This window comes from Mastigoproctus giganteus, chromosome 10 (assembly GCF_048544385.1).
Source record: "Mastigoproctus giganteus isolate SK-2022 chromosome 10, ASM4854438v1, whole genome shotgun sequence".
NCBI classification, from domain to species: Eukaryota; Metazoa; Arthropoda; class Arachnida; order Uropygi; family Thelyphonidae; genus Mastigoproctus; species Mastigoproctus giganteus.
The window spans coordinates 13,636,397-13,658,473 of NC_143584.1; the positions used below are offsets into that span (position 1 = coordinate 13,636,397).

Below are 22,077 nucleotides of genomic sequence, written 5' to 3' on the forward strand. Positions count from 1 at the left end.
TGAAACACATTGTAAAAAGAATGTCCTCGATATGAGGATGAAAGTGGGTTGGGTAATTTATAAATTCTAATAACAGAAATAATACAGGATGAAACGTTATGTTTATGATGCACTTCAATTGATACTGTGTGAATTGGATATATTTTTAGGATAATTCAGAGATATACGGATTTAACGGATAAAAAAAGTATTTCAAATGATAAAATGAATTGCTCCACAAAATAAAACAAATAAAGAATTCGAAGTAAAGAATTTGTTTTCCTCTTAACTTGCAGAATAAAATAAATAATTTTATTATCAGAATTAAAAATATATTCCTATGGTATAATAGGATTGTATAAAATTGTAAATATTTTTAATAATATATAACTATTGTATAAAAATATAATCCATTGAGAGTAATGTTTAACAAATATGACACGTATTGCGAAAACTCTCGCTCAAACGTGTAGGGTGCCACGTGGAAAACGTTGGTTCTAGAGTACTTACTGGACTGTTGATTGGTTAATGGACTGCAGAACTATTAGCCAATCACCACTCAATCTTCCCACCAGGCTTTGGAAGAGTTCACTTGTTTATCGCGTATAAATAGATCTGAATTTACTATCTTCAGTTCACTTGGTTTTCAGCAGTTGCAGGACTATTCCATCGCTATGGCTCGTATCAAGCAAACCGCACGTATATCCACAGGAGGAAAGGCCCCAAGGAAGGAGATAGCGATGAAAGCTGATCGCAATAGCGCCCCTACTACAGCTGGAGTGAAAAAACCCCATCGTCACCTACCAGTGACCGTTACTCTTCGAGAAATTCTTCGTTACCAGAAATCAACGGATCTTCTAATCAAAAAGGTACAATTTCAGCGCCTCGTTCGTGAGATTGCCCAGCAATACAAAACTGATCTTCGCTTCCAGTGTGCTGCCATCGATGCCCTACAAGAAGCCAGCGAAGCTTACTTAGTGGGGTTGTTCGAAGACACCAACTTGTGTGCAATCCATGGCAAGAGGGTAACCATCACGCCTAAAGATATTCATCTGGCTAGACGGATTCGAGGAGAACATGCTTAAACGAAAACAAAAACGGCCCTCTTCAGGGCCACCATATTATGATAGAGGGATTGCCTGAACGTACGTTTCTAAATAAAATTTCTGCATTTATTTTCTATTCTTTCTCTATTTGAGCATACCATTGATATTTCTAAATATTTTATAATCTTTTTCAATTAGAGTATAAATTTAAATTACAATTTATAAAAAATTTAAAACTATCTGAATATTTTTAGAGGTTTTTTTAACCAGTGAATATTAAATATGAAATTATGGATTTCGACGAAAGAAAACCGCCCCAGAAATCATAAGTCTATTTTATTAGTTTTACTTATGAGAAAATGATGCCAGCACTATTACCAATAAATAATAATATAAATTATGCAAGAAATATCTTTAATGCATCATTTGCTTATACAGCATCAGCCAAAAAAAAATAATTTCACCTATACATTCGCTCCAATAATTTGTATAATTCTTCATTCAATTGATTTAAAATATCTATTCCTACAACAATAGATGGAAGTTGACCAATCGCGCACCATTTCGACCGATGCACTTCTGTTCTTTAACCATCCTTCTTCAGTCTGATATGAGTTATATCCGTATACAGTGTTTAAAGGCTTTTTTATCCACAATTTTTCATTACATCACGATCAGTAATGTCCAGTGAATAGATGGTCAGGGAGGAAATCTTCTGGTGAATGTGGTAAGTGTTATTTCCGTGGGGAGGTACCCAAATATCAGTTTATACGGAGCAGAGAATATCCACTATAACGAGAGAGTCTTGTATGTGTTTCTGAAAACATCATTACATGGACAATCATGCATCGCTGGCATGCTCGTGTATTCCCAAGATTACGAATTTTTCAAACGCACTCTGGCAAGTGACAGATTTGTTTGCGAAAATCGATGGTCTGGAGAAATGTAAATTCCTTGGAAGACAGAGCAGAAATACAAAAGTACAATTTTCTGTTATTAATAATAACTCTCTGAAAGAGATTCCACCTATACTCTAAAGCACTCATATCCGCTAAATGTGCGGGCCAGAAAAGAACCATTCTGACACTCTTGTGTTCAATTGTCGTTCATAAATTACCCGTCAACTTTAGACATTGCAGGGTGCAGTAGAGCTGATACAAAATTTAGGTATCGAGGGACTTTTTATGGAATGCCATCAAAACATTCCCCATACAACGATACTACCTACAGATCCATGTGTTGTTTTAAGAAGACATGCAGGTTCCATTGCTTCGTTAGGTTCTCGCCACATTCTCTGACTACCATCAGTGCAAAACAAAGTGTATCCTGATTAGTCTGAACACATGATTTTCTTCCACGTTCTTGAAATCACTGCAAGCGGATTTTTCCGTTTTTCTCTTTAATCAGTGGATTTCGAATACGGAGGCTACCACCAATATGCAATTTTTGTGTTTAGACCAGAAGGTAAGTCAATCAAATGGAAAATTACACGAAGGTGATCAAAATGTAGAAAAGTTACATTCAAAACTATTTTTAATACTCCGAATAAACGAACCGAAGGTGGATTCTTCTCTCCCTATTTATTAGAAAGCGCCTTTTAAATGATTCGAAATCTGGTGCTAGCTGATTGGTTATTTCATTCCTAAGTAACTGGGGTTACAGAGAATTAGAAACACAGACTAATGTCGTGATGTCCAAGCTACTCTCATATTAATTTAATCCAACCACTGAATCATTTCAGTTTTGATTTTTCATTTTCCAATTTCAATGAATTATCAAATTTGAAAACAAGTTATTGACATGAAAGGTAACGAAAATTAAAACCTTGAACGCATTTATTATTTAGATGAAACACATTTGGATGACGTTCATGAAAATGTTGTTTGGGTGACTTATAATTAGAAGTAAAGGGGTTAACAAAATTGGCCATTTATTTCTCTTTATTGATACACATCATTATTCTGCGTTGGGAATTCTGTTCGTGTTTTAATCCGGTTTGTAAGTGATCACTGCTCGTGTAGAGGATTCACTCATGGTATTAAAGAAAATTAACTAATTTGAATTAATCATTATGGACCCTAACTAAGAAAACCATTCTGGAATATTATTTGGAAATAATATTCCAGAAAGTTAAAATACGGTTAAACTTCACTTTTCGTCATCGAATACCATCACAGTGCTTATGATATGAAGAAATGTCTTCAATATACTGAAGGAAATGCTTTTGGTTGGGTAAGTTATAAACTCTAATAACACGATGATAAATTCGTAGAAATAGAGATTTAAAAGAAAGTTGCTTTAGAGAAGAATATGACTTCATACAAATCGCATATTCAGAGAGATGAATTGGTGAAATGGCCGAAAGGGTAAACACGCGGAAAAAAGGGAATGAAATTAAAAATTATTTTTACCCCGTTGCTTAATTCTGTCGTGAAGTCCCTTTAATAATACGATCGGAAGAAAATTCATTTGCAGTAAAAGTTTCATGGTTTGACTGCGACAAGATATAAAATCACTTCAAGAAAGATAACCAACATTTTTTTTTCCCAGAAGGTGATGCAAAAGATGAAAGGAAATTCCGAAAACAAATGAAGAATTTGTTAGTGAAATTAATGAATTCCTTTCAGAAACCCAACAAAAAATAATGTTTCGAAGAGTGATCAGAGAAGTTAAGGCAGAGAGAGAAAACAAAAGTTATATTCCTTCCCTGAAACAGTTGCAAACTAGACCGAAAACAACGGAGGAAAGTGGAATATATCTTCCCAGATTCGAACTTCCTCGCGTCAAATCACATAAACACAAATTAACCAGCTTTTACAAAAAAAATGTGAAATTGGGCGTTATCATCAATATTAATTTTTAAGCGTTTGAAAAATAAATTTGTTTTTCCCCTTAAATATGTTAATAGTACAAACTAATTCAAGGGATTAGTTTGTCCAATCGTTCAGTAAACACAGGCATTCCCAGACTAAAATCTTTGAGGAACATCAGATGTTTTAATAATTATAGCACAACTTTCTGAAATTCCGGCTTCAGTATTGACTTAACCACGGGTTACATTTTTGCATTTTCAAGTCATTATATCTATTCAACATCGAGAAGGTAAAATGAACATAATCATCTGGTAACTTGCAAAATAAAAAAAATTCTCAGAATAAAAAAAAAAACAATATTTATTTTTAGAATTAAATATATAATCGCGTTTTCACAGAGTGTATTTATGCAATGTCCCTATCAATGGATAGATGCTAGAAGGCTGCGTTTGTGGTGATCAGCTGATCTTGAAGGATCTCAAAAGGATCTTGAATTTTATGGTGATCTCTTTAACTTTCCCAATGGGATGTTGCAACCACATGCAGCCTTTTCTACAATAATAAGATGAACAATGTCCAGTTCTACAGCCTTTATTTACCAAAGATATTTCTTGGCGCATTGTAAGATGAACAATGTCCAGTTCTGCAGCCTTTATTTACCAAAGATATTTCTTGGCGCATTGTTCTTCACTTCTTGGCGACCAGGGCAAATGCCCTACTAGCCCTTTCCTTAATCCGGAACTGTCACAAAGTAAACTTTAAACCTAACGTCTGCTGATGACTTTATCATTTCGATAAAAAGGCCTATCTTCTTCACTCTCTTTTTTTTGGTGTTCACTTGTGTGGAAAGCAATTTTTCTCTGCATATTTATTTCTCTTTGCAAGAATTCCTCTTATTCAGCTTTCATCAATCTTACGCCTTTTAACTCCGGCCTTGTAACCTTTACACTTGTATAAATCAGTATCTTCCAAGAGTGTGTAACTATCCCATTTTTTTTCTCGATTAAACCCTTAAGTCTCTTTTAATGCACGTGGGAATGTTTTCATGGGGAACTTCTCCACTGGAATAAACGCATCCGTAGCTTCCATGAAAAATCAGTTGATTACTTTATTGAGTTCATTTATTGCTGAAATGCGAACAGAAACGTCATTAACATAAATTCCGCACTGAAAGAAAAAAACGAATTAAGTTTTGTTTTGTTAATGTTTTATTATTCTTAATGTTATAAATATAAGTTATTATTTTGTTCTTACAAGCTTCGTGGGTAGCACGTTTGGTAGAATTGCCCCATTTCTTGCGCGAGGGAAAGGACTTGCGTTCGAGCCCCATTGATGATGTGTGGAATTTTCATGGGCCTTTTCACAATGTCAGTCGTCTAGAATTGACTCCTTTCACAGTAAATTGGAGAGTCCCATCGTTTCACACCAGCACGTGGCATGAAATGATGTGATTTCTTCACTTTATTTGTGAAATGAGCGAGCTCTATTTGGAGGAGTGTTGATGTGCATAACTTCTTTTTGATTTGTCATTTTCCAATTTCAATAAATTATCAAATTTGAAAACAAATTATTGACATGAAGGGTAATAAATATTATCGCCTTGAAGGCATTTATTATTTAGCCTTCGGACTATGTAGAGCAGCCTTGTCCACCTCTAAATTAGATTGATGCAATAAACCCTGGAATATAAATATCATTTCTAAAAGAGATCATTACTTTATAAGCAGAAAAAAGGATCACTGGGTTCTGCAGGGCTCTTACTCGACTCCAAATGAAATAAAAGTTATCCTCAAAAAGGAAAATAATCTTTAAGGAAAGTGAAAATAAAAAACTCTCTGTAAACGTGTATAGTTTACAATTTTTTTTAACCAACTTGGCATTCGATGGCTTTCGTGAAATGGTTGTTTGGTTGACTTATTACTAGAACTAAAGCAGTTATCAAGTTTGGCCTTTGAGTTCATCTGTATTCATGCAAATCATTATTCTGTTTGTGTTTTATTCGGGTTTATAAGTGATCAAGGCTCAGGTAGAGGATTTAATCATGGTATTAAGGAATGTGCAATAAGATGGAAGAATTGGGTGTGATGCAATAAACATAGGTGATGCAACACCTGTGTTAGTCCTTCTAGAATGACTTCCATATTACATTGCAGATTCCCATTGGATCAGGCCAGCGCCGGGCCTTAAACGATGTGACTTCTTCACTTTTTCTGTAGAAGGAGTTCTTTTTGTAGCAGTTTTAGTGTCAATTGTCTGCGCATATGATACAGTGGTATCGTCACCTGGTGGAAAAGGCCCGCGTTCGAATTGGGTCGACGATGCTGGGGACACTTATGGACATTTTTTCCCTGCGTGACCGAATTAGTCGGTCTCAGGGGTAGTTAGCAAAGTTTTTCGTTCAGAAAAATAGGCAACTCGACCAGAGAACCCATGAAATTTACAAACAAAATGCACATGGGTATTTGAAGTGACTTTCTTATTGAACCTAATATAATAATAATTTTTTTACAGGTGTCAATTGGAACCTTACACATCGGAATGATGTAAAAGCTGATTTCTTTCATGACACAACATAAATTTCCATTCACTATTCTATAATGAAGTGGACTGAGCTGTTTGGACTATCTGTCAGGGAAGAAAAAAGCAGGCAATGGGTCCGTGTCAGATTGTTTTAAAATTTAAACAGTTTGTCACATAATTGAATAAAATTTGAAGAAGTTAAACTCCTCAATACGAAGACATTATGATTTAAAAATACAGTTATCAGGTTTCTTTTTGGGGAAAATGTTGGGGGGTTAGCAACGGAAAAAGTTGGAGATTTCAGTATATCCATCCAATACCTTCTAGTCTCGATTTACCAGACACAGCCAATAATATATGCTGACCCTTCACAGCCAAAGAATAGTGGGATGGTTGATCATACCACAACCTTGATGAGCTAATCAGTGAATCTAAAGTTTTATGTTATGACATGCATGATGGCTTGTAAGTTCGAATTTGGGGGACCCTAATAAAACAATTTTCAGACAAATATGTGTTGGCATCAACGAGGAAATTTATTTGAGAGTTTTGCTGAAACCGTTGAGATCATTGGAATTGATAAAGTGGATCTCTTATAAAGGAAGCTACTGATAAGATAGGTGCTTCAGTTTAAGAACGGGCAACAAAAGATTTAATTCTTGCTTTTATGAGCAGAAGTGACTCTGCGGAACATCAATCCAGGCACTAATTGATGATGCAACCAATGTTAGGTACACCTTTCTCAAGGTGTGTACAAATGCCAAAATATTTGGCCATAATGCCAGCAATTGTAGAAGACAGGATTCATTATGCAGACCCTGCGGAAAAATAGGTAAAACATAAAAGAACTGAAGGCTGATGAGGCCAGAACTGTTTCATTTAGGAAAATATTGACAATGTGAGACAGACATCAATGCCCATGTTCCTCAATCACCTTTCACCGCCCACAGCGGTGTCCACAATGAGACGTCATTCCGGAAATGGCATGTTTCCGATACACTCTTGACTCTGTTGAACGGGGATAGTTCAATTTCTGTACTACCTCCACAATAGAGTGACCCATGCTTCGGGAACCCACTATCATCCCCATTTCAAACCATTCAAATCACAACGTTAATCTATACTGACATCGAATTACCGTCTACCGTGAATGCAGTGTACTTATATACCTGCCAAGCGATGGGTCTGTCCACTAGCAAGAGGGGTGATAGGGTCGCGTTTCCCACAAACGAGGTATGAAACGAAATCTGTTCTTTCATGTACACTCTATGTGCTAAACAATTCCAGGTCATAAATTCAAATTATTGGGCTTGAGGTTTAGATTACATTTTAGGAAGTTTTCATTTAGCCAGCGAGTCGCTGATCACTGGAACAGGTTGCTCTCGTAGGTTGTTGCGGCTGGCAGTTTGAATAAATTCACATCCCTGCTCATCTGTGTGAGTAGGGATGAATATAATTTGTGTTTTATATGTATCTACTTGGTTGTATTTTGTATTTTTTTTTTCGAACCCTGCAGCAAAGGCCGGTGGCTTCCATGCACTATATGGAGAATACTGCCCCTATTACAATTACAAAGAATGAATATAAAATATTTAAAAGACTAGAAGAGAAATTTATATTAAAAATTCCAAATTAAATGAAATAAATTTAGACAACCTAAGACACATTTCGTCCACGACTTTTAATAACATATTTTTAATTCATTATGGAGTCATCGATATAATTAATTATCAATTTAAAATTTCCAATGCAGATACGTCATAAACTCAATTATTGCAACACTAAAGTGGTCTTCACTGTTCACAAATTTCTGTCCATTCTTATAACGAATGGGAAACTTAACAATCCACTGAATATGACTTCATAATCATATATTGTTGATTGGACAAGTCCATTAAACTACTTCAAGCATCAGAAAAATTGGCGTACGTTTTAGCTGGTTGGATTAGACATTCAAGTTCACGAAAACAACTTCGAACCTTCAACTTTAAAGCATCACCCCGTCTACGAGATACCTCCAGCGAGGATCCTTCTTAATTCAAGTGGAATTAAGAAGCTGAGATGTCGGATTGTTCGGAAACAGCAAAGACTGCAAAGTAATATTGCAACCATCTATCGAATCGAGGATATTTATTTAACTGTATCTTATCCCCGATAGATAAAATTGATTTTAAGATAATTTAATAATTAATTTATATTCATTAGTGTCAGTTAGTCAGATATTTAGTTATTAACAATTTAAGATAGTTAAGACCTTTTAGAAACTATATATTATGATAGTTAGAACCTTTTCCGTAATATTAGTTCGTAATTACGTTTTTCTTGTTTTTTGTTTAGGAAGTATAAATGTGGTGAGCGATAGATGTGTTGGATTCCAACTGAGCAGCACCCTGCTGTACGGATGATGCCCGTTAGGAGGATCCCGATGATAGGGTGGGGGCACCAGTGCCGCAGAAGTTTGCCGGTTAGGAGGGGGAGGTATACGGTGCACTCATCTGATTGGCCTGATGTCCTTCCGTAAGGGCAATCTCGTCTACGGATCCAGTTCAATAATTACTGTTTGTTTTCTCGCTTTAGGCCTCAGCTGATTGACGGATTTCCAAACTGACTTTCGGAATGAGGACCGCTTCGTCAAGGATGCTTTCTTGAATCGGAGATGAACAACTGAGGAATCTGTTGAAGTGAACCTGGAAGGAGGACAAGGATGACAGTTTCTGTTGATTTTGTTATTGGGTATTTATGTACCATTGATCCGCTGTACTTGCAATTCGGAATGTAAATTTCTCGTGGCTAATAAAATTGATTGTTTTTTTCATTAAGAAATTGCGTTTTCTAAAATTTCTAAAGGAGAATGATCTCCCTTCACACCGATATGCACTTTACAATCTACTGATGCTGGAAAGGAGGGTGTAAATAAATAACAGGAACTTACTATTGATGAATCGCGTATCACACATTCAATACTTTCCATCAAGATTAAAGAACTTGTTATGATGTGTGCCAAAGTGTTCCCCCGATACTGTTACTGTAATGAGAGTAACCAAAATAATATCCATTTTGAATACGAAAATATTTTCTTATTTTAAAATAGTGTTACTACAAACTAGGAAAAGTTTACTTTTTAAGGAATTGTTGTTGTTGTAGCATTTTAGAAGTATCGGCGTCAAAGGCCATATTGCTCAATATAACCTGTATGTGAATTGTGGGTGTTCTGTGGTAAATTTCTAGGCTCCAGTTCTCTAGAGAATTCGTCATGTGCGTATGTAGATGCACTTTTTCAGCAACTTGAAGAGGATCAAGAGTTTCCGTGAGAGGAAACAAATCTACCCTTGCCTGAGAACGACTAACTCAGCCACGTTGTTAAAAAATCCACGTTATGTGATGATATTGGTCAAAGCTATGCTTGCGCACATCTCAAGATTAGTTGTTAGTTGCCGAACTGTTGATATTGGTAAGATGTTCTAAGGGTAGTTTCTAAGCGACGTTTCTAGAGAACAGGAAGATAATTCTTGGAGAAACAATGTGAAATATCTTTGGGGGGAGAGGGGTGTCAGAGTAGTGAACTATACACCTAATTCTGTTTTTGCACGAACTTTTTTTACACGAATTTGGTTTAACTCGAATTCAAAATAAATATTTCATTCTCTTTTTACGCGAGTCATTTTGATTTAACACGATTTCTATGAATTTTTTTTTGCCTAAATTCTAAGAAAATTTTTTTTATTTGTGGCATATTAGTATCATTTCTATATTACACGCACCAATAGATTGGATAACAGCTAGTGTGTGGGTTTTGAAACGCGTGCTTTTGCTTACCAATGTGTACGTCTAGGTATCTATGAATCATCAACGTTTTTATTGAATTTGGTGCACATCTACGGTATTCGTGCATTGTATCTTCGGAAGACATTTAGTGGTAAGCTCTATTTCAAAGTGAAAGAATCTTTAGTGAAATTTGTGCACATATAAATTTATTAATTTTGCCGATAGTCAATAAATTGTAAGTTTACAAATTTTTCATACCTTTTTTTATTAATTATAATTGAGATATTTTTCGGTAGCCCTTATATAATGTCGAATAATTCGCCTATTACCAAAATGAAAAGGAAAGCGATTTCTTCGGAACTTAAAATTCAAATTTTAGATCGTCTTGCAACTGGACAAGGGGCTACGTCTGTAGGAAAGCATTTTGGTGTACATGAAGCTACCGCAAGAACTATTAAGAAAAATGAAGCTGCAATTAGGAAGTCGGTATGTTCTGGAACAAAAGTAAGTGTTAATTCATCATCATATACAAGAGATATTGTCAAGGAAAAAATGGAAGAAGGCCCTGGTAATATGGATAGAAGATCAGTCACAAAAAAAGAGTACCAGTAGATGGAAATGCCATCAAGCAAACAGCACTAAGAATTTACACACAGATTAAAGAAAAGGAGCCAAGCACTTCATCTCAGTTAAACAGAAAGTATGAATTTTCTGCGAGTACAGGTTGGATGGCAGGGTTTCTTAAAAGGAATGCTTTTCACAATATAATTTAAAGGTGAAAGAACATCTGCGGAAGAATCGGCTGCTAAAGTATTCCCGCAGGAACTTGCAAAAATTATTGAAGATGGAGGATACACTCCTGATCAAGTGTGGAATGCAGATGAAACTGGTTTCTTCTGGAAACGAATGCCGAACAGAACGTATGTAGTCAAATCGCAGAAAACTGCTGGTGGTTTTAAGGTAGCTAAGGATCGTGTGACCTTATTATTTTCCTCCAACGCTTCAGGAGATCGTAAGTTGAAACCACTGCTGGTAAATCGAGCCCTAAACCCACGTTCAATGAAAGGTGTAGATATCAATAAACTGCCTGTTCACTGGATGGCAAACAAGAAGGCCTGGGTGACCACTACTATTTTTACAGAATGGTTCAACAAATATTTCGTCCCAGAAGTCAGACGTTATATGAATTTGAAAGGTCTCGAATTTAAAGTTCTTCTGATTCTTGACAATGCACCCGGCCATCCTGTCTTGGAACACCCAAACGTGCCACCTAATACTACATCTTTGATACAACCGCTAGACCAAGGTATAATTGCGACAATTAAAACATACTACGTAAAACGAACATTCCAACACGTTTTGGACAAACTGAATGATGAAACACTAACAGTTATTGATGTGTGGAAGAAATTCTCAATTATGGATTGTATCAATCAAGTTGGATTAGCGTTAACTGAATTAAAACCAGCAACTTTAAATGCGTGTTGGAAAGCGGTTTGGCCACAATGTGTAAAAAGCAAAGATCCCATCATCCCTAGTACGACCGAATTTCCCAACATCATTACAATGACACACAAAATTGGTGGAGAAGAATTCGATGATCTATCGTTTGAAGATATTGATGAATTGTTAACCGACAAAGCCCTAAGCGAAGATGAAATATTAGAGATGAAATATTAGAGAAGATGAAATATTATAAGCAGAAAAAGATGATCATTGTCTTCTATAGGGCTCTAACTCGACTCCAAATGAAATAAAAGTTATCCTAAGATATTAAGGAAAGTAAGATTTTAGGAAAGAGAAAATGAAAAACTCTCTGCAAACCTAGATAGCTCAAATTGTTTTTAACCAAGTTGGCATTCGATGGCTTTCGTAAAATGGTTGTTTGGTTGACTTATTACTAGAACTAAAGAAGTTACCAAGGTTGACCTTTCAGTTCATCTGTATTCATGCAAATGATTATTCTCTTTGTGTTTTAATCGGGTTTATAAGCGATCAAGGTTCAGGTAGAGGATTTAATCATGGTATAAAGGAATGTTCAATAAGATGGAAGAATTGGGTGTGATGCAATAAACAAGGTGATGCAACACCTATGTTAGTCGGTCTAGAATGACTCCCACATTAAATTGAAGATTCCTATTGGTTCAGGCCAGCACCGAGCCTTAGACGAAGTGACTTCTTAACCTTTCTCTGTAGAAGGAGTTCTTTTTGTAGTAGTTTTAGTGTCAGTTGTTTGCGCATATGATACGGTGGTATCGTCACCTGGTGGAAAAGGCCCGCGTTCGAATTCGGTCGATGATGCTGGGGACTCTTATGGACTTTTTTTCATTGCTTGACGGAATTAGGCGGTCTCAGGGGTAGTTAGCAAAGTTTTTCGTTCAGAAAAATAGGCAACTCGACCAGAGAACCCATGAAATTTACAAACAAAATGCACATGGGTATTTGAAGTGACTTTCTTGGTGAACCTAATATAATAATAATTTTTTTACAGGTGTCAATTGGAACCTTACACATCGGAATGATGTAAAAGCTGATTTCTTTCATGACACAACATAAATTTCCATTCACTACTCTATAATGAAGTGGACTGAGCGGTTTGGACTATCTGTCAGGGGAGAAAAAAGCAGGCAATGGGTCCACGTCAGATTGGTTTAAAATGTAAACAGTTTGTCACATAATTGAATAAAATTTGAAGAAGTTAAACTCCTCAATACAAAGACGTTTCACCGCCCACAGCGGTGTCGTCACCGCTGTGGGCGGTGAAACGTCATTCCGATGAGACGTCATTCCGGAAATGGCATGTTTCCGATACACTCTTGATATGGTTGAACGGGGATAGTTCAATTTCTGTACTACTTCCACATTAAAGTGACCCATGCTTCGGGGACCCACTATCATCCCCATTTCAAAGCCATTGAAATCACAACGTTAATCTATACTGACACCGAATTACTGTCTACCGTGAATGCAATGTACCTCTATACCTGCCAAGCGATGGGTTTGTCCACTAGCAAGAGGGGTGATAGCGTGGCGTTGCCCACAAACGAGGTATGCCACGAAATCTGTTCTTTCATGTACACAATATGTTCTAAACGATTCCAGGTCAGAAATTCAAATTATTGGTCTTGAGGTTTAGATTACATTTTAGGAAGTTTGCATTTAGCCAGCGAGTCGTTGATCGCTGGAACAGGTTGCCCTCGTAGGTTGTTGAGGCTGGCAGTTTGAATAAATTCACATCCCTCCTCACCTGTGTGAGGAGGGATGAATACAATTGTGTTTTCTATGTATCTAATTTTTTTTTTTGACCCTGCAACAAAGGCCCGTGGCTTCCAAGCACTATATGGAGAATACTATCCCTATTATTATTACAACGAATGAATATAAAATATTTAAAAGACTAGAAGAGAAATTCCATATTAAATGAAATCAATTTAGACAACCTAAGCCACAATTCGTCCACGACTTTTAATAACATATTTTTAATTCATTATGGAGTCATCGATATAATTAATTATCAATTTAAAATTTCCAATGCAGATACGTCATAAATTCAATTATTGCCACAGTAAAGTAGTCTTCATTGTTCTTTAATTTCTGTCCATTCTTATAACGAATGGGAAACTTAACAATCCACTGATTATGACTTCATAATAACATATTGTTGATTGGACAAGTCCATTAAACTACATCCAGCATCAGAAATATTGGCGTACGTTTTAGCTGGTTGGATTAGACATTGAAGTACACGAAAACAACTTCGGATCTTCAACTTTAAAGCATCACCCCGTCTACGAGATACCTCCAGCGAGGATTCTTCTTAATTCAAGAGGAACTGCACCATGGGAAATCGGTAATCAAATCAAATATCCTCGGATGGAAGTTACCTCTGCTGAGATGTCAGTTTGTTCGGAAACAGCAAAGACTGCAAAGTAATATTGCAACCATCTATCGATCCGAGGATATTTATTCAACTGGGACCTGCTTGTATTATCTCCCCGATAGATAAAACTCATTTTAAGATAATTTAAATAATTAATTTATATTCATTAGTGCCAGTTAGTCAGATATTTAGCTATTAACAAATAATTTAAAATAGTTAGTACCTTTTAGAAACTATATATTATGATAGTTATATCCTTTTTCGTAATATTAGTTCGTAATTACGCTTTTTCTTCTTTTTGGTTTAGGAAGTATAAATGTGGTGAGCGATGGATGTGTTGGATTCCAACTGAGCAGCACCCTGCTGTACGGATGATGCTCGTTAGGAGGATGGAGAGAACGTTCATTATTCCCACACGGGGTGCCGCGTAGTGGAAACCCAACGTGTCCATCAAAGGAGCTCATCGGGGGGAGGGTAGTTAAGGCGAGAAATCGAAAAACTGTTGCGATGTAAGAATGGGATGGAGGGTGGGCTTATTCCAGACGGACGAACTGGATCCCGATGATGGGGTGGGGGCGACCAGAGCGGCAGACGTTTGCCCGTTAGGACGGGGAGATATACGGTGCACTCATCTGATTGGCCTGATGTCCTTCCGTAAGGGCAATCTCGTCTACGGATCCAGTTCACTAATTACTGTTTGTTTTCTCCCTTTAGGCATCAGCTGATTGACGGATTTCCAAATGACTTTCGGAATGAGGACCTCTTCGTCCAGGATGCTTCCTTGAATCGGAGATGAACAACTGAGGAATCTGTTGAAGTGAAGCTGGAAGGAGGACAACGATGACAGTTTCTGTTGATTTTGTTATTGAGTATTTATGTACCATTGATCTTCTGTACTTGCAATTCGGAATGTAACTTGCTCGTTGCTAATAAAATTTATTTTTTTTTCAGTAAGAAATTCCGTTTTCTAAAATTTCTAAAGGAGAATGATCTCCCTTCACACCGATATGCACTTTACAATCTACTGATGCTGGAAACGAGGGTGTAAATAAATAACAGAAATTTACTTTTGACGAATGGCGTATCACACATTCAATACTTTCCATCAAGATTAAAGAACTTGTTATGATGTGTGCCAAAGTGTTCCCCCGATACTGCTACTGTTACTGTAATGAGGGTAACCAAAATAATATCCATTTTGAATACGAAAATATTTTCTTATTTTAAAATAGTGTTACTACAAACTAGGAAAAGTTTACTTTTTAAGGAATTGTTGTTGTTGTAGGATTTTCGAAGTATCGGCGTCAAAGGCCATATTGCTCAGTATAATCTGTATGTGAATTGTGGGTGTTCTGTGGTAAATTTCTAGGCTCCAGTTCTCTAAAGAATTCCTCATGTGCGAATGTAGATGCACTTTTTCAGCAACTTGAAGAGGATCAAGAGTTTCCGTGAGAGGAAACAAATCTACCCTTGCCTGAGAACGACTAACTCAGCCACGTTGGTAAAATATCCACGTTATGTCATGATATTGGTCAAAGCTATGCTTGCGCACATCTCAAGATTACTTGTTAGTTGCCGAACTGTTGATATTGGTAAGATGTTCTAAGGGTAGTTTCTAAGCGACGTTTCTAGAGAACAGGAAGTTAATTCTTGGATAAACAATGTGACATATCTTTGGGGGGGATGGGTGTCAGAGTAGTGAACTATATATCAGTTCCGGTCTTTAGCGGTGTCTACAGCGATGTTTCAGAAGTGTTTTCAATAAAATAAATTGATGTGAATTCCTAGTTAGGATAACTACTGCTGATGTAAAAGGGTTAAGGGAAACGTGTTGGTGCCTGGAAATTGATGAATGATTTCACTGTGGTATTTACATCGTTTTTAGGAAGGATAGAGAAGGGGTGATGGGATCAAGCTTATCCTCAAACGTTTTTTGCACAGTCAGAAGTTACGCATCCAATGTAGAATCTATGACAGCTAGGAAAGCTTAGTGTGAGTAGAAATTTCAGGTTGGCATGAAAACTTCTTAGCCTCTATAATTACTTCTCAGAACACTTCGCATGTAGAAGTATCAGTTATTAACATCAGTTTCCATTGACATTGAAATGAGTTTAACAAATCTTAGCTAATGGTAATCCCCTTTGCGACAAGAAAAGTAGTTATTTCCCTGACTAAATCCCACATTAATGCGTTATTTCACCGATGCTTCTGGTTCTTTTACCTTAATATATGATGGATCACTGCTGATAATAAAAACTAAAATATTTCTTAATCTTGTAGTCTCTCCAACATTCTGGTACAGATAGCATTGATATTCAAAATCAAGAAGTGTTCTGCTATTCAACACACTACCAATCTTCTAGATGCATTCAATATCCACTCCTTGAAATCAATGAAGTTTACATGCTTCCATTCAATGTCCTCTACTTCGAATGAACAAAATTTATATGTTATTCCTGTTAATTGCTTTCAGAGAAATACTGGACAATTTTGATTGTAGGAGCGTTTCTAGCTCTTTAATTTATGAATGCGGAGCAAACATGATTCTCTCTCTCTCTCTCTCTCTCTCTCTCCCTCTCTAAATATGCCCACAGTAGCTCAATACTTTTGTCTGCTGATAGCTTAGGTCATGGGAGATGCTTAGCGCCAGTTTTACGTTCTGCAAACCACGATTTAACACATCTAGCCTGGTGTTTTGAAGAATTATCATCTTAAAGCATGGTATTGTTTATAGAGAAACAATGTTTGCATAAGGGCTGATATTTATCACTCAGAATATGATGGTAATCAGTGGCAGTAATTCGCCCGTACGGCATGATGATAGGATAGAAGCAATCCCAATGTATTGCTGCCCCGACCTTTGATGCTATGGCCTTCTTTTTTCGCAATTGGCACAAGAGAGGATGATGCGATTTCTTTTCGTATTCCTCAAACATAAATTTTATGCGATGTAGAAAAAATTGTGAATGATAATTGCTCTGAAATACGATTTTCTCTGCAATGATCTTGTACAGCTTTTTGCTTCGTCATTTCAGATACAGCTGCTGTAAATTCGTCAAATAAATCAACAGTTTTAGGCACCGATGAGTGTGCCAAATGTTTGCCCACAATTTAATCAATTATTGTATATTAGATTTGCCTGAATAGGAAAACATATCCGAGAAAGGAATCCCTTTTATTATGAAATCAAACGAAACAGGCCCCAGGTTTGAATTTTAGGATGTCATAGGTAAGAAAAAAGAAATTAAATATACTACTGCATGTGCAATTATTTAATCTTTCTTTCAAACGTACAAGGAAGAAAAGAAACGTGCTTTTTTTAGCAATATCATTTTCAACTACATAATCGGCCAATTTCATTGGTTCTTCAGTTTTGTGTTCAAATTCAAATTGGGAATTCAAAAGGGGAATCAGTTTTTACTAATTTCATGGGGAGGTTTAAAACACAAATCAATTCTTGCCATTTCGAATTTATAATATATAATAATATTGATCATTTCTGAAATTATGTGAAATGTCTTAGAAAATATCATCACTACAATTTTTTTTGAATCCATATTACAAGAAGAGGAGATATATTCACCGTCCCTATGGCCTTAATGCTTACGTCACTCATTTCTTTTTTCACAGGTGGAGTGTTTATGCATAGCTTGTAGTGAAGAAAAAGAAAATGAGACATTTCTTGTTCCTCAGATATTTTCATCTGGACAGCAGTGCTCAGAATTTATGAATGTTTTATAACATATGGTCATGTTACAAACAACTCTGTATATTATGAATACTACAATAAGACAAAACAAAATGATTTATTTATTATTTAAGATTTACACTCAGTTCACAAAAACCACATTACTGACAATAATTACAGTTTAATATTCAATTAATACAAATTATATTCAAAAGTTTAAGTATTATAATGATCTTTTTCATTTTTGGTTTCTCGTTGCATGCGTATCAATCACATAATTTAACCATTTTTCCAACAACTCATTCGGGCCTCCAATGCTGATCTTCATGCAAGGTTGCAATGTCAAATTAAAAATTCATATTTTTGTTGAATGAGAATTTTACTCCCGGTCAGCTCATTGGATTCAATACTGTGATTGCTAAAGAATCTTTCCTTAAAATTTTTGTTAGATCAAGTTTTATGTACAGTATAAAATAGTGGGATATTTTTCTGAGATTCTTATTTTCTCTCTTCCTTCGCTCCTTTGATCAATATTTGAAACATTTTTCTGAAAGGAATTCATGTTTCACTAACAAATTCTTCGGCAGTTTCCCGAATTCTTTTTCATCTGCTGCACACCTTCTTGGACAAAAAAACTTGTTATCTTTCTTGGAGTGATTTTATAGTTTTGCTTCGATTGGTCCATGAAAATTCTACAGCAACTGATATTTGAAATCGCATCAAATTCTTTCAGTCCTATTTTTATGGTCCGGTTGTTGACAACAATTATAAACAGTCAAACCAATTTCGAAAGAGAATTAAACAACAGTGCCAAAAATAATTTTTAATTTTGCTTCCAGTTATTTACCCTTCCTGCTCTCTTTCGACCACTTTACCAATGCATCCACTTGATTTCTCATGTTACTGAATTCATCTTCTCTAAAATAATTTTTTAAATCTGAAAATCTATGAATTTATCATAGAAATATCATACCTTTGCACAATTGCAATTAAGGTGTATCAGGAACAGAACGTTGTGTATATTATTGCAGGTGTTATTAGAATTCATAACTTACCCAAACGCGTTCCTTCCTCATATCGAGAACTTCATGCAAAGCCTTGAAAATATTTAATGTTTTTTGAAGCAAGTGCACAAAGATTTTGAAATAACCTTTGGCAATTATAAATTTAGGGAAAAGAGGAAATTATCAAATACCCCAGATTAATTTTCAGATAAACGTTGACAGGTTAATAAATGGGAGAGTTTGGAAATCAGGAATAGACTATGCATATTATCGAAAATTACAAGGAAAATTTAAATATTTTCAATGAAACCTTTCTTCAGAAAGCATAACTCCAGTTCACAATACCATTATTAAATCTTGTATCTGAGGTAGGATTACTTAAAACCGGATTGAAACAAAATCAGAACTCCCAGCTGAGGATTATAACTTGTAAGAATAGTCTTGAACTCAGTGTAAAATTTTCTTAACTGCTTTATATTTGGTTATAGATATGTTACCCAAACATCCATTAGAACTTAGTCAAAATTTCTAAAAGAATTACCTAATTACTCTATCCACGTGCACCTTTTTTATATAAAACCTTTTTCTGTTGAGACTTTTCTTTCTTGAATTTTAAAATAAGGAATTTTTGATTGCTCTTTTTTAATATCTTAAGGATCAATTTCATTTTAGTTGGAGATTATTTAGAATAGTCTCGAAGGCAGAGGTCAACATTTTTTGCTTATATATATTTTTTCGGGCTTAAATGCATTGATCCTGTTCATAGTACGAATACCACATATGGTCATCAAATAAGAAAGATTCAATGATTGCTTTAAAATTCAGAATGGAAATCAGCAAGAACCAGATTTCAAATACAGTTTAGAGTGGCTTTCTTATAAATAGCCAGACAACTGTCCACCTTGACTTCTTTTCCAGAATTTCTGCTGTATTAAAATTACCCTATTAAACGCACCTGTATTAAACATAAAGAAGGAGACATCCAAGAAGTAAAACCCAAAAAACTATTAGCCACAACTGTTCCAAAAAGTGCTCATCGTCGTTTCAGACCAAGTGCTGCTGCACTTCGGCTAATTCGACAGTAACCGAAATCCAGAATTGAAAAATTCCAGGGTATTGTTTATCACTTACCAGAGTTTTGAAGTTTATTCGTCTTTTCCAAAAAAACTTCTAAGCATTTCACCCGTGCAAGGGTCAAGCCTGAAGCTATCCAGCTGGCGAGACGTATTCGCGGAGACCATGTTTAAACGCAACGAAGATACCTGCATTCAAATAAACGGCCCTTTTTGGGCCACAAATTCACGATAGAGGGATTCTTTAAATGTGCACGTCTTTTTATGATTAACCAAATTCCTTAACACCTAAAATTCCATTATTATTAATCATTTATTCTTTTCGATTTACTTTCTTTGAATTAACTTCTATACCGTTTAAAAAATTAATTTAAAAAATCGGACACCCTGAAATTAAAATAAGCAAACATTTTTAAGTAGTAAAATCTTAAAACGACATATATGGAGGAAAGACGATGTTCCTGTAGATTTAAAATGATTTCTTTTTCAATTCGTTTTGCAGGATTATCAAAAACAATATTTTTAAAGAAAGATAATATTTCTAATTTTTGAAGAATAGTAAAATATTTCATCTTAATTAAAGGATAATTGTTGTATAATATAATATATTATCAAATGTATTATACAACCATTAAAATAACACAAACCTGTTAGATTAAGGTGGGATAATGATTATATAATACATGATCAAAACCGTTTTTGAATTTATAATCCATATCGGGTGAAACGGATTTCATAAGATGGTAATATGTAAGTCGCTCTTTAAATTGGCATTATACAATATACTAAAATTCAGGCTTTTTTTCAGTCAAACAAAAAATAAACCTCAAAATGAACGCACAGATTGATCCGCATAGTATTCAGTTAACCACGGGGAAAATATTTGTAAGCTCATGTCACATGTATCTTCCCAAAAGTTAGAAGATAAAATTAACATAAAAATCAGGTAACTTACAAAACAAAATAATTTTTCAGAATAAAATAAAAATTATTTATTTTCAGAATTAAAAATATAATGTTATGGTCATAGAGAATAATTATCCAATGTTTAACAAATATCACATGAAAACTCTTGTTGTAGAGTACTGTCACAAACATACAATCCAGTTTACATAATGTGCAACAAGCTTGTATGATGTCATGCGGTACTCCCTGGAGTCCTGACTGGCTACAGTAGTATTGACCAATCAGCACTCACAACGTTTAATCTTCCCATCAAGCTTTGGAAGAGTTGACTTGTTTATCGCTTATAAATAGATCTGAATTTGCTACCTTCAATTCACTTTGGTTTTAGAAGTTCCAGGACTGTTATATCGTTATGGCTCGTACTAAGCAAACCGCACGTATGTCCACAGGAGGAAAGGCCCCAAGGAAGGAGATAGCGACGAAAGCTGCTGGCAAGAGTGCCCCTACTACAGATGGAGTGAAGAAACCCCATTGTTACAGACCAGGGCCCGTTACTCTTCGAGAAATTCATCGTTACCAGAAATCAACGGATCTTCTAATCAGTAAGGTTGAATTTCAGCGCCTCGTTCGTGAGGTAGCCCAGCAATACAAAACTGATCTTCCTTTCCAGTGTGCTGCCATCGAGGCCCTACAAGAAGCCAGCGAAGCTTACTTAGTGGGGTTGTTCGAAGACACCAACTTGTGTGCAATCCATGGCAAGAGGGTAACCATCACGCCTAAAGATATTCATCTGGCTAGACGGATTCGAGGGGAACGTGCTTAAACGAAGAAAAAATGGCCCTTTTCAGGGCCACCATATTCTGATAAAGGGATTATCTGAACGTACGTTTCTATTTAACATTTATATTTTAATCGGTTCTTTTATTCCTACTCTCTTTGATATTTCTTAAAATTTAATAACATATTTCAATTGCAAAACAGACAAAAAGTAGTTTTTTTAAGAAGAACGCACGCAGTGAATATATTAAATAGATATAAAAAATTGTTAAATAGGACATTTAGAAAATGAGAATGAAATATTTGACAAAAATTGTCGAAACCATTTTGTATAAACTCGCGATCTTCACATGCTTACTATAATTAAACATAAAAAACGCAAATTTTATACAAAATATTTCTTAATGAGTGATAATAAATAAAAGTATGTGGAAGTTATAATTATGGATTTCGATACAAGAAACCTTTCCCATAAATCTTCAAAACCTTTAAAATATTGATAACGTCAATCTTATTAGTATTACTGGAAAGAAAGATTATATGCATCAGCAAAAAAAGAAAAACATTTCAACTATCCGTTCCCTCCATTGCATTTATTCCAATTATCCATTTACAGAACAACAGCT

General features: G+C 35.4%; 2 protein-coding genes across 2 annotated transcripts; both read left to right on the forward strand.

Moving 5' to 3' along the window:
- Positions 1-653: 653 nt before the first annotated feature.
- On the forward strand, positions 654-1,064 carry LOC150078744 (histone H3.3 type 1-like). The gene has a single exon (XM_090383534.1). It carries the CDS (start codon positions 654-656, stop codon positions 1,062-1,064), a length of 411 nt encoding a protein of 136 aa, XP_090239660.1.
- A 20,022-nt stretch (positions 1,065-21,086) lies between these two features.
- LOC150078745 (histone H3.3 type 1-like) lies at positions 21,087-21,497 on the forward strand. Its single transcript, XM_090383506.1, has one exon. It carries the CDS (start codon positions 21,087-21,089, stop codon positions 21,495-21,497), a length of 411 nt encoding a protein of 136 aa, XP_090239632.1.
- Positions 21,498-22,077: the final 580 nt, after the last annotated feature.

What these genes read in the sequence shown, in the direction of transcription:
- LOC150078744 (XM_090383534.1), top strand. Translation starts at nt 654, where the DNA reads ATGGCTCGTATCAAGCAAACCGCACGTATATCCACAGGAGGAAAGGCC.
- LOC150078745 (XM_090383506.1), top strand. Translation starts at nt 21,087, where the DNA reads ATGGCTCGTACTAAGCAAACCGCACGTATGTCCACAGGAGGAAAGGCC.